Source organism: Rhinolophus sinicus, linkage group LG10 (assembly GCF_036562045.2).
Source record: "Rhinolophus sinicus isolate RSC01 linkage group LG10, ASM3656204v1, whole genome shotgun sequence".
NCBI classification, from domain to species: Eukaryota; Metazoa; Chordata; class Mammalia; order Chiroptera; family Rhinolophidae; genus Rhinolophus; species Rhinolophus sinicus.
The window spans coordinates 108,395,999-108,408,969 of record NC_133759.1 but is presented as its reverse complement, the minus strand read 5'-3'; the positions used below and the strand labels follow the sequence as shown (position 1 = coordinate 108,408,969).

Genomic DNA, 12,971 nt, shown 5'->3' with positions numbered 1-12,971 from the left:
TTGTACATACACATAGCCCTCTAGATTCTCAGGAATATGCTAGGAACTTTTCAAAGCCTCTTATGGCTATCTCATTCCATTGCTAGTCCTTTTATCTCATTCTCTAGTTAGTCCTTTTAAGATTTTGTTTTGTTTTGTTTTGTTTTGTTTTGATGAGTTTCTTGTTAGCCCCACCTGGTAAGCCTGCCTCAGGCAGTTGCAATATTAAACAATTGCTACTGATTGTTTTGGACAAATGTCTTGGGGATAGGGTTACCCACAAAGATATTGGGAAACTCTTAGATCAAATAAAGACACCTTTTCAGAGTTTTTCAGCAAACTGCCAGACAGGTCAAATAGTGACCATTCTCTAGGGATGGGGCTTTTGGGAAACTCCAAGGCCATTACGCCCCTTCCAGTGGCTGCTAGGCTGCTTGTTTTCACATCTATCACAGATGCAAGGCTGCTGGTTTTCAAGGCTACCACAGATCTTGAAGAGAGTGATGGGATTAGGGCAAACTAAAATGCCACAGAGCTCAGTTTTTATTGAGATTTAGCTATTTTACTTGGAAACTGCTTCTCAGATTGCTGCAAGCCTTTAGTTAATTTCCGTAGTTCTGACACAATTGATTTTGATAATTTTTGTCCTTGTTCTCTGCTTTCATGGAGGAATGGTTTTCAGAGATTCTTGCTCCACTATCCTAGAAGTACTTCCTCCCATCCATTCAATCTTCATTCTCAGGAGGTGAGTTATTTTAGCCCTTGTTATTATGGAGGAAACTGATGCTCAGAGAGGTTAGGGGATTTATCTAAGAACACATACCTTGTGAGAATCTGAGCCAGGATTTGAACCTTAATAAGCCCATCCGATTTCAGTGTTCCCTGTATTCCTACCTCTCCCCTACTGCCTCACCTCATGCAAAGTACAATCCTCCACCCTTTCGCTCCAGTCCTGAGTTCCTTCCTCCATGCCATTTATCCCACGAGTTTATTTAGGAATTTGCCTGTGGGAGGATTGCTCATCTCTGAATGTTGTACATAAGAAGAATGCTTGAGGAATGTTCTAAGTACTTGCAAATGATGGCTCTGCTCAGACGTTATAAGGAGGAAGGGAAGCTCTTCTCTCTGGCATTAGCATCAGGCCATCACGTGGAGGAATTCTGAAGTGATGATAAAAGAATGCTCCTGAGCATTCTTCCTGCACCGCACACCATCAGGAGTATGAGCTCAGATTGTCCTCAAGGTGGCCTGGGACACAAGGATGCATTACTGAGTCACACACAGGTCAAGTTCTCTGGCACAAATCCAGCCTACTCGCCAACAACACTTGTCTATGGTTTCTAATAAAACCCTAATAATAAAGCAGTGAAACAAAAACTGGATGAGTGGGCAGCAGCAGGCCTCAGCCCCAGTCCATCTGGCCACCAAGAATGGAGGCCCAGAGTTCTGTTCTTCAGGCACCAAGTTCTCATCATTCAAGTTAATGGGAAAACAGACAAAAATCCTCCCTTCATGGAGCTTGTGTTATAGTTGGGAGGGGACATTATATGGTCTATTGGAAGGTGATAGGTAGAAATATAAAGCAAGAAAAGGGATAGAGGAAGTGTGGAGGTTACCATTTTCAATAGGGTTATCCAGGTGTCCATACCAATTCTCTTCTGACCAAAAATTTACATTAAGGTGAAGGACGTTTGCCAATGGGCTCATGCCCTTGGAATTCGCCATCCTTAGCATATGCTCTGTTACCCATAGAGATGGTAGAACAGCCTGCTGAAGACTCAGTTGTGGTACCAGCTAAGAGATCACACCCTGTGAGGTTGGGGTGTTATTAGACGATAGACAGTACATGCCTACAAACTAGGAGTGGAAGTGGTAGTGTTTTCCTTTCATATTACATCTAATAATCCACTTAAGAAATTTTTGTTTCTATCCACACAACCCTAGGTTCACTGGATTTTGAGATTCTAGTACCCTGTTACGCCAGGGAAGAGTCATGGTCTGGTAAGTTGGAAACTCAGTCTACCCTTTGGCTATTTCGGTATCTTCATTTGCTAAACCAATAGAGAGAAGCAGTTACTATCCTAGCGGAATAATAGACTCTGATGAACAAGAGCAAATTGGGTGGCTTTTCAAAAGGAAGTCAAGGAGTGTGCTTAGAACCCAGGGGATTGACTCAGGCACCTCTTCGTGTGCCTCTGCTCAGTAACAACTGTCCATAGGAACATGTGCCAGCGGATAGAATCACGAAAGACACGGCCCTTGTCCAGTGTCTTGATTTCAGTGGTTGGCTATCCAGGCATTTACATTTGTATATTTATACATTTATATGAGACTCCACATATCCTTCTCTGACTGCACAGTCCCTGTCCCTTCATTTAGGTTAAGTGATCTCATTATGTTCTCCTGGTCTCCCGCCTTTGTCATTGTGTTTAAGTATCTCACCACCGTAACTTCCGAGGGAAAGGAGGCCCATTCTGCTCACATTGCAGGTGCTTCCTAAATATTAGCGAACAAATGAATAAATGTTAGGTGGACTCCTCTCCTAGCGACCCAGAAAGCGTGAGCCTTGGAGAAACAGTGTTTCCCTTTTCAGATCTAACACTCGGTAGTATTTGAGCCTCAATTTTCAAATCTGTAAAACTAGTGTGCAATATTCTCCGCATAGGCTTACGATAGCATCAAATAAGATAATGCCCGTGAGTATTTTGAATAATGCTCGGCACATAGCCGACCTTTTTAATATTAATAAAATGTTGGGGGGGGGTCCCCGAGCGCCTACTCTTTCCCTTGCGCATGCGCGGCGCTTGACGAGCCCGCAAACCCTGCCCATCACGCCCCCGCGCGTCCCCACGCGTGCGCGTGCGCAACCGGAACTCTAGTCCGGGCCAGAGGTGAAGGGGCGGGACCTCCGCAGGACGCCTGCGCCGTGAGAGGCCGTGTGCCGAAGGGGTGGGCTGCGCAGGCGCGCGGGGAGCCCCGGCTCCGGAGCATAAACAAGAGCGGGGTCGGGATGAGGCGGCGGTTGATCCTCCGGCGGCGAGCTGCGGTGGCCCCGGCGGCGAGCGGGAACCGGCGCCGACCCTGAGCGCACGCGACCCTCTTCCCGCGCGCGAGCCCCAGGTCGGGCTCAGCCGCCCGCCGCGCGACCACCATGAACCTGGCGAGTCAGAGCGGCGAGGCCGGCGCCGGCCAGCTGCTCTTCGCCAACTTCAACCAGGACATCACGTAAGGCCTGGCCGGGGGTCGGGGCCGGGGGTCGGGGCCGGGGGTGAGGGCCGGGGTCGGGAGCAGGGCGGGCGGGCGCGTCCCCAGCGTGGGCCGGGGCGTAGAGGAAGGGGCGCCCTCCCTAGGGACCCTCTGGGCGCTGCCCTGGAGTGACGCTCCCGGGCGGGGACAGGGATGGAGACGAGGCGTGTCACCCACCGACTGGAAAGCTTTCTGGTTCCGACCCCACTTCTCACCAAGTTGGCCTGAACTTTGTGGCGTGACCTGTTGTCGCGGCCCCGCTAGCGCCGTGGGAGTGGGTTTCTGCCTTATGTTCTGCCTCCATTCGTCCTCAGCTTTCTTACCCCAGTCTTTTCTTAAGGCCCTTCTGTCTCATCACCTGGGGACCCCTTTCCCCGTTTTTCTTTCTTCATGTCTTGCTGTTCTTTTTGTCAGGAAACTTTGATGTCCTCCCTGGACGAGAAACAGACTTAGCACTAATCCTGGCCTCCGACCTGGTCAGAAACTGAGCCAAAGGGGCTGTGACAGAGAAATGCCTGAGGAGTCTTGGTGCTTCGGGGCATGGGCCGTCCTTAGGGGCACAGGGGCCGTTGATGCCGCCCCACGGGTTGGGAACGCAGTTTGGCAAAACACCAGTTTGCAGCCAACTCTTCAGAGGCGGTTTGGTGACCTGTGAGGATAGTTACTAGATGAGGTTTCTGGAGCAGGGATGAGTTGTGGGACTGGAAGGGAGCAGAGCCATCTTGGGAAGTGAGTAAGAGGAAGTGATGTCAGAGGAGGCGGCCTGGGTCCCTGGCTTCCCACTGGAGTTGGTGGAGTTGGTGCAGGCCAAATGGAATCAGCACCGCAGAAAAATGAGGTGTCTCAAAATGAAAACTTGGGTGTAGAACGGCACAGCCTGGGTGGGTGGCGAGCAGCGCGAGCTCAGTGGCACCTTCCCACAGTGAGACGACCAGTGCAGATGGCCCCGCAGTGGGACGGTGTTCAGCGCTGGAAGAGGGCAGGTCCCCACTCCAACTGCAGATGAGGAGAGCGAACTGCAGAAAGGTTCAGAGCTGTGCCTGGATCTCACAGTCAGTTAATGGCGTGGGGCAGCACTAGAACCTGTTTCCTGAATTCTCTCCACTCTGCCACGCTGTTTCTCCTACCTACGGAGTAGGATTTTGAGGGAAGTGAACTTAGAAATCATACTGTAGCAGTACGATTTGAAGATTACATCAACCAAATACCATAAGTGGTCTATGTGAACAAAGGCTGGTACAGCAACAACAATTTGGACAACCTGTTGCAGCTGGTCATAATTGGGATAGACTGAGAATAGCATATTTCAAACCAACCGAGATTTAGTTTTTAAGCCCTTAGTATTTTGAGACCAGTAAGAAATGGTAGCTTGATGGGGTTTTATGTTTCATATACATTAGAGAATTTCCAAAACATTTTCTACCGTTCTTTCAGGTTTTCACTTTCCATCATTTAGTTGAAAGGAAATCAAATGAGAAAGCATTCTCTTTTGCTGTTATTTCAAATGGGCTACCAAATTCCCTGTGTAATAGAAGAATGTTCCTCTGTCTGGCCTGGAAAAAATACCTTTTCACACTTGGAAATCATGTGCTTCCCCACTCCTCTGTGAGTCCTGAAGTTATTAGGTCAAGAGAAGATTTCTGTGTCGTAATTTTGACTTGCCAAAGAGACCTTGATATAACATGAACATAAATTGTAAGGAATACTAAGTTAGGATTGCACTAAAAGTTTATTAATTAAAATGACTATAATTTGTTTAAAATCTATACTTGAAAGAAATACCGAAGTTCCTGGAAAAAGGGTTGACAGTTTACACCTTTTCCTCCCTTGCCCATCTCCGGAATTTATTTTAGTAGAGGAACACAGTTTTTCGCCAAAGAATATTGGTGTAGGATCAGCATTCACTGTACTTAAGTGAGAAAGCCTGAAGCCGTTTCAGTTAATAGCATACATGTACATTATACAGTCATACTTAACAACAGAATATTCCTTGCGTGCCAAACTCTCTCAGTCCTGCTTTTCTTTTTTACTAGTAATGGTTTCAAATATCGTATTTTTTTCTGTGATTCTTAATCCTAAGAGTATGAATAAGGTTTATTTTTTACCGTTTGTTTTTGTTTTGTTTTGTTCTGTTTTTTTTAACTAGAGCAGTGAAAAAGTCACCAAGAACAGCTGATCTCGGTCATCTTGCTCTTGCCTGGTTAGTTCCAATCCTAGTTTCTGAAAGTAACACTTTGGAAGGCTTATACTGGAGGAATTTTTGGTGTTTTTGAAATTGAAGGTAACATACTAATAAGTCCCAGCGTATTGCTTGCACCTCAAATGGAAATATCAGGAACTGAATTTTTCCAGTGGATACCAGTCAGCTTATGGGAAGTGATTTGGCAAAGTCTATTTAAGCTACGTTTCTAAAAGGGACGGAATAAAGAAAGGGACTTGATTTTCCAAGACTTCTGTTTGTAGAATTGATGTGAGTGTCCAGAAAAGCGATGGGTATAGAGACAATAAAGAGACACTTGTCTGAATTTACTGCTTTCTTCAACTGAGTTTCTTCTAGGTGACAGGAATTGTTCTGGGAAGGTCACTTCTCTCCTTTTCCTCATCGGTAAATTCAGGGGTTTGGGAATAGATGGTTTTTAAGGACCTTCCGACCTTAAAGATTGAGGCCATTGTGCCTGCTGTGTAGCGGGTGTTTGAGGAGGTGGTTGTGCAACAGCCTTGGCCAGTGGGAAGGAGACTGGTTAGTGGTCAGGACTTGGTGTGACCCGTGGGATCCATGATCAGAGAAGGATTCGGTTTAGGGGCAAATGATGAGTTCTGGTTTGGATACCAGTTGAGTGTGAAAGGCCCTGGGGACCCCCCCCGGCCCCCCCGGAAGCTGGGTTGGCCATGAGTGAGCTGGAGGGAAGGGTCTGTTGTGGCCATGAACTTACTAAGTAGGACTCCAGGTCTACCAGGCTGATTGTTTTTATGGGTGTGGCTGTCTCCACTTAACCCTACAATTTCTAACCTCTTTAATGAGGAAGGTAATAAAAAGGGAAAAGCCTTTAAGATTGATCATTGGCAAGAGAGTAAAGAAAAGTGAGTTAAAAAGATCTGATTCACATTTTTGCTTTTTTTCCCCCCAGTAGAAATCACTGTCTTTCAGATATTGAACACTTCAGTTTAAATTCAGTGACAGAGACTTGCAGTTAAAGGTGGTGGATCAGACACAAGCATTTTACTTTGGCTCCCTCCCAGAAGCCTAATAAAATGTTAATCAATAAAATATCAAAACGATGTTTTAAAGGGCTCAAACCCATAGGATGGGAGGATGAGAAAGACGAGGGACACGCAACAAAATTTTGGAAACTAGCAAGTGGTAAAGGAAGTGGATCCTGAATTGCCAGTGGAGAAAACAGGACTGACCAACTTTGTTTAAACCACAGAGTCCCCAGAAGGCTCAGGATTGGCAGTCCAGGGAAGCTCTAGCAGTGGAATAAAGGGGGGTGTGCAGTGAAAATAAAGAGGATTGGCTCCAGGTACGTTTCAGAAGCAGTCACTCTCTGCCACCCCAGGAAACACTTAGGCCTGCCTCCACAGGGTACGACAGGGTCTCTGCATTTTTGACCCCGGACATTGAAGGCAGGAGTGTGGTAGTAAAATGAGGGATTAAGTAAGTGTATCCTTTGTTCTGTTATGGTTTGCTAGTTTTTCCTTTGTTAGTAAAAGATTTTCATTGTATTATCTTTAAAAAACTTACCACATGAACATTTGTTGGAGAATAAGATTATTAGTGGAATCTCATACTTAACCTGTTACTGTACCTCTCCCATTAAAATGCCACTGTATGGTCAGGCGAATCATGAGAAATTATTAAAAGCAGAGTCTCTAAAGAGGGGTGTGTGAACCTGATTGTTGATTTTGAGCTGAGACTATTAAACCTGTTTATATTTAATATCACCCTTTAAAAATGTCTGCCTTTATTGGTAAAATATGTACTCATACTCTACCATATACACATATCAAAAATAATTGCAAGATTTTTGTTTACATTTCCTACTGATTGGGGTATACAATCAGTTTTGTAAAACACGCAGTTAAAATTCTAGCTAAGGTATTTAATATCCTAAAGGAGTTTCTGAATATCTGAAAGAACATCAAAGTTCTGATGTTTGATCAACAAAGCCCAGTTTTAACAAATTCTGCCTTTTTGAAGCACATCTGAAACCTGGGTATATCAGAATCCAGGTTCTCATTAATTAATTAAAGCTCATTATTTTGCCCATGGAGGAAGCCCCCTCTAGACATACTAATAAGCTTGGTGATTTGGTTTTGAAGTCAGCAAGAAGAAAGGGAGAGGGGCTGTTGATGATAGGATCACAAAGAAAAGTGACAACTGTCAGCAAAACAAAAGGTGCAAAATACTTTTATAAGCTCAGTACTACAGCCTAGCCATTTGATAGGGGTCCACAAAACCCAGAACTTGTGGTCTGAGAGGGTTACTGTTTTATGATAGTATAGTAAGTTGTTGAATGATGCGAGTTTAGGAAAATGTTAAGAATTTGCCATCCCCTTGTGTTAACACAGGAAAGCATATCATATAATACAAGAATGATTTTTTTCTTAATCATAAATGGTGGGGGGAAAGGTTTTGGTGCTTAAACTAGCAACCCTTAGTTAATTGGAAAACATTTTCCTGAACACCAATTTCCCAAAAGTTACGGATCGCTGAGATTTTGTTCTATTTTTAGCCTTCCTAGGTATTCTTGTATTTTTGTTGGTTCCCTTATTACTTTTCAAAATATTTACAAGCAAAAATACCTAATCACTTCATTGATATAATTAATTCAACATAGTGAAGTATTTTTGCACAGAAAAATGATATGAGCTGGTAGAGTTTTGTTTCTGTTTATACTTCTAAGATAAACCAATTGCAATTTAAATATTTAAGGGTGCTTATAGCAGCTCTGTTCTTGGAATGCAGTTGACCCTTGAACAACACAGGTTTGAACTATGCAGGTCCATTTATGCGGATTTTTTTCAACACAGTAAGTACACACTCGGCCCTCTGTATCCCTGGATTTCCCACCCACGGACTCAAACACCCATGGATATGTGCATTGTTATTCTAGGCCATTTTATATACAGGGCTTGAGCATCGTGGATTTTGATATCTGTGGGGTGGAGCTGGAACCAATCCCCCCCCCCATTACTGAGGGACAACTGAGTTTTTGGAGAGTCTGAAGTTATATACAGATTTTTGAGTGTGCAGGGGTGGGTTCCCCTAACCCCCACATTGTTCAAGGGTCAACGGTCTATTCTACGTATGTGTGAAAGAGAGGTTGAGAATCTCAAGTCTTTAATAGATGAAATGGTCATTAAAATAGCCCTGATTTTTGTCTTGGTGTGCTAATATTCATGATAGAAAATGTCAGTCTTCATTATTTCTAGTCTTCTGGTTTATCTTCTGCCTCCACCTGTTTTCGTGCCTTCCCAGACATGAAATACAAAAATGATCCCAGTATCTGATTCTTTGCATGTCCTACCTCTTCCTCCTTCAGTCTCATCCTGTTTCTGAAAGTTGTGTTTTCGTCTTATTTTCTCCCTTGGTCAGTCATGTTCTGGAGAGTAGTGACCTTCTGATGAGGAAATACTTTGTTTCGTGCCACAGCTTTCCTGTGCGAGGGGATCTGGAGAGCTCTTGAGGCCCCTCCAAGCTCTTATCAAAAGCTGCAGTGTTGGTGTGGAGTGGTGAACGCGGAATTTATGGATGAGGCTCTGAAAACGGAGCCTTTGCTTTCTCCTTCTAGGCCAGCTGTGGAGTCCCCCGATTCCAGGCCCTCCGTTAGCTTTTTGATCTGGTCCGTTTTATTTCCATCCCATGGCTCAGCCATAGCCTAAATGATTGAGCGGCATGTGTTACAGCCTTACTGAAACGCAGAGATGTCATCATCCACGTAGGCTGTAAATACCGTGTTTCCCCGAAAATAAGACGTAGCCGGACAATCAGCTCTGATGTGTCTTTGGAGTAAAAATTAATACAAGACACAGCCTTATTTTACTGTAATACAAGACCGGGTCTATAATATAAAATAATACATAATATAATATATAATAAAATAATATAATACCGGGTCTTATATTGATTTTTGCTCCAAAAGACGCATTAGAGCTGATTGTCTGGCTAGGTCTTATTTTCAGGGAAACGGTAGCTGTTTATACGTACGTATCTGTTTAATCAGAAAGTGAGCTCACTTTTGGACTCGCACATATACCAAATCACCTGAGAAACCCCTTTTTCTGAAGGGATCATTAATTTAGGGCTGGTTACTTTCATTTACATGTCAAACTTATCTTTAAAGTTTTAAGTTTTAAATAAAAATATTGTCTATTTTGTTGACCTTCACCTTTTGCTGTCTGTGGGGTGTGTCATCTTCCTTGCCACCTTCTCTTTTCTGCTCAGCCACCGCTCACCTGGTACAAACGACACGTGTAATTATTTGTGCTAATTTTTGTAGAGAAGATGGTTACTGTTTGGTAACATGGAGCTAGTTTGTGCATTATCACTGTCTACATGTATCAGCTCTTATTTCTGAATTTGGCTTTTTTGCAGGTCCCTAGCTGTTGGTAGTAAGTCCGGTTATAAATTTTTCTCCCTTTCTTCTGTGGATAAGCTGGAACAGATCTATGAATGCAGTAAGTGTTTGCTTTATTTTTCCCCCTTCTTAAAAAAAAAAAAAAAAGAGACAAGTTATACTTGAATTGAAATGCATCCTTAAACTCGACACTGTGATTAAAGCCCAGATGCCCCTTTACCAATATTCTTCTTTCACCTTAGTCTACTGAGAGGCGACAACTGAATGATTTGTGAGTGTCCTCCCAGGTCTTTTTATTTTCATACTTACAAGTGTACCTACAGAAATACTTGTTTGATGGGTGGTTTTTTTAATACACGGTATCATACTGTGTTTATTACTCTGTGATTTCTCCCCCTTTTCAATGCCATTTAAACCATTTAGGTTTCTGTCATGAAGGGCTTCCAGAAAATTGAAATTTTTACAGCCCCGTAGGAATGATTTATTTCCTTCGGTTGTCATTTTCTGGAATTTGAGTAACCGACATCTCAAGGGCAATGCAGAATTGCAGAGGGTCAGCTCTGACTTCTCGCTCAGTCACTTACTGTGTGACTTTAGTTAGATTGCTGCGTCTCTGGCCCTCACTGTCTTTGGTTTCCTTTTGTGTATGTACGTAGTATCTGCTGGATAAATAGGAGTAGATGCAGGGCCACCCCCACAGCCCAGTGAAAATGTGATGGAAAACTCTGCTCTCTTCCCACACGCATAACATTTGTTTAACGTGAATAGACTTCTCATACCCGTTCTTGGCTCCATTCACTCCATAAACGTTTATTGAGGCCCTGCTGTGTCCCAGCCCTGTTTTGGTTGTGGAGATGCAGTAGTGACAAAGTTCCTGCTCTCTTGACACATTTAAATGGAGGACGACAAAGAACAAGTAAATATATTGGTGTCCAATCTTAGGCAGGGGGACACAAAGACAAGCAAACACAGACATAAATACCAGCCCCCACCCCACTACCATTAACATAAGATGAAGACAACCGGAAAAAAGTAGATTCTTTGTGCCAGTTGTTTGAAATGGTAGAGTTCTCGTGACCCACCAGGAAGGCGATCACAGGCTTCCATACTCCCTCCCAGGCCCTGGCCTGCTCTCTCCAGGTGAGCCCTCAGGTGCCCCCTCACCGCCATCAGGAAGTATGTCTGCTTTCCCCAGCAAGTCCCTTGTTTGCTGCTTCCCCCGAAGGCAGGCACCCAGGCCCTTTATAGGGAGACAGCAGGGAGGCAGGATTCTTACAGTGTCCCTGACTGGTGGTTCCTGCTGGCTGCCTTAGCTGTTACTCTGGGGTCCTCACACTTGCCCCTGATGCTTGCTAACTCGTCTAAAAAAAGCCTTTGTTCTAGTGTGATCTGGGTGATAAAATAGCTGTGAACTAGTGTGCTCGCTCACGTCAAGTGGGTGTCAGTGTTTCTGGAATTCTCCAAACCGGCTGCTTTCACTTGACTCTGCACAGGATTGCTCCCTGTAGGGGATTTTTTCAGAGAGGGGTAGCCCAGTCTCTGGACTTTTACAGTGACTGAACATTTATTACGTCTGCACCCAGACGAGGGCCTGGAGTGTGCTCTGAAGTTGTTGCTGTGGAGGCTAGAGTCATCTGTTTGGAAAGCCACAGAATCCCCCACACACACACCGTTTGGAGATCCAGAGCTTAGAAAGGGTATAAGAATACACCCCTTCAATTACTGTTCCTCAATTGAATCAATTTAATGGCTGTTTCCTTGAAACTTATGTACTGGTTTTTGGCATCTCATTTTTCACAGGTTTTGATGGAACAAAATGTGATGTCTTGATAGCATTGTTAAAAGGGTGGGTATTTACTGACCAACATGGTGAGGTGGTATGTAGATTTATTTGTTCTTCATGAACTTTGGTCCTTAAAAAGTAGGTCATGAACTGAACATAGAACTTTTTGAGGGTTAATACTTTAAACCAAAGCTATGAACTTTTTTTGCTCCTAGAGCTTTATCCACCTTTCTTTCCCATACTTGTATTGACCTAGAGAAAAGATTGTTTTCTGGCATTTTTCTACAGGTAGAGCAAAGAATAGTACTTTATGCCTCAGCATTGAGCCCAAGCTCAGTATTGGCTCATGCCTCACAACTCAACCATCCATCATAAAATCAGACCTTTGCACTTAGTTACTTGCTGTTACAGAAAGAATGAGCCAGAGCTGGTCGTGGGAAAAACAAGACTGACATCTGCTTGTTCTTCTTTTGTTTATTTAAACAGAAAAACCTTTGCCCAGCAGCAGTGGAAGTCTTTTTTGTTTGTTTAACTATATTGTTGTAATTTCAAACTTAAGGGAAAGTTGCAAGAACTCCCATGGATCTTTGCCCATTGTTTGTGTGTGCCCGTTTGTCGTTCTCTTTTTCTCTGTCTGTCCTTTGTTGGTTTGAAGATAAATAATAGGTAAATATGTGATCTCTTGTCCCTGAAGTATTACTGCAATGAAATCCTACCCTGTTAGGCAAAATAAAGGATGTAGATTTATTATTGGTGAAATATCACAGAAGCTTAGAGGGAAAAGTTGGCTTTTTCATTTCCACATTGTGTAGCCTTGTATTTTGTAAGTTTCTGAGCTGGGAAACATGTCTCATGAAGCACTAAATTCTGAAATTAAACATAAGTGGACACTTCCTTGCCTCAGCAAAAGTGACCAGAGCCTACTTCCCTGATAGAAATGCCTCCATAGACATAGAGCACCTTTTATCAAGAAACTAACCGCCATTGCCTTTACAAGCCATCATCTGCATCGTAAGGTTTGAGAAATGGTACTTTCTGACATCGTTTTGATTTGGCAGACCATGCACTGGATGGAATATTAGTTTCAGTGAGATTTACCATAATGGGTCACGCAGGGGAGAAACTCCAGTAGCCTCTCTCTGCCTAAATCTGATGTAATGGATGATCAGGCTCTTAACATGGATCTCTTTAGCGCTCCAGGCATCTGATAGATAGGCCTCTGTTGGAAGTGGGCTGTATCAGTTGCTTAATAGCTTTGTTCTTCCCTCTTCCCGCCATGGAGGTTTTAGCATCGTCAGCTCTACACAGTGCTGGCAGAAGCAAAGCACCTTCTTTCTTAAATCAGGTAATTAGTTTCTGAAATTCAGTATTGAAGAGGTAACCTC

General features: G+C 43.8%; 1 protein-coding gene across 4 annotated transcripts in view; it reads left to right on the top strand.

The window, feature by feature from the left end:
• The first annotated feature begins 2,915 nt into the window (after positions 1-2,915).
• WIPI2 (WD repeat domain, phosphoinositide interacting 2) overlaps positions 2,916-12,971 on the top strand; it is a 29,427-nt gene continuing 19,371 nt past the window's right edge. The window contains exons 1-2 of one of the 4 annotated variants that reach the window (XM_019753650.2): positions 2,916-3,204; positions 9,821-9,903. In XM_019753650.2, coding sequence (XP_019609209.1) covers positions 3,131-3,204; positions 9,821-9,903 — 157 coding nt within the window. In that variant the 5' untranslated portion in view covers positions 2,916-3,130. The remainder of the gene's footprint in view (positions 3,205-9,820; positions 9,904-12,971) is intronic. The other 3 variants (XM_019753648.2, XM_019753649.2, XM_074313976.1) reach the window with 3 other exon arrangements.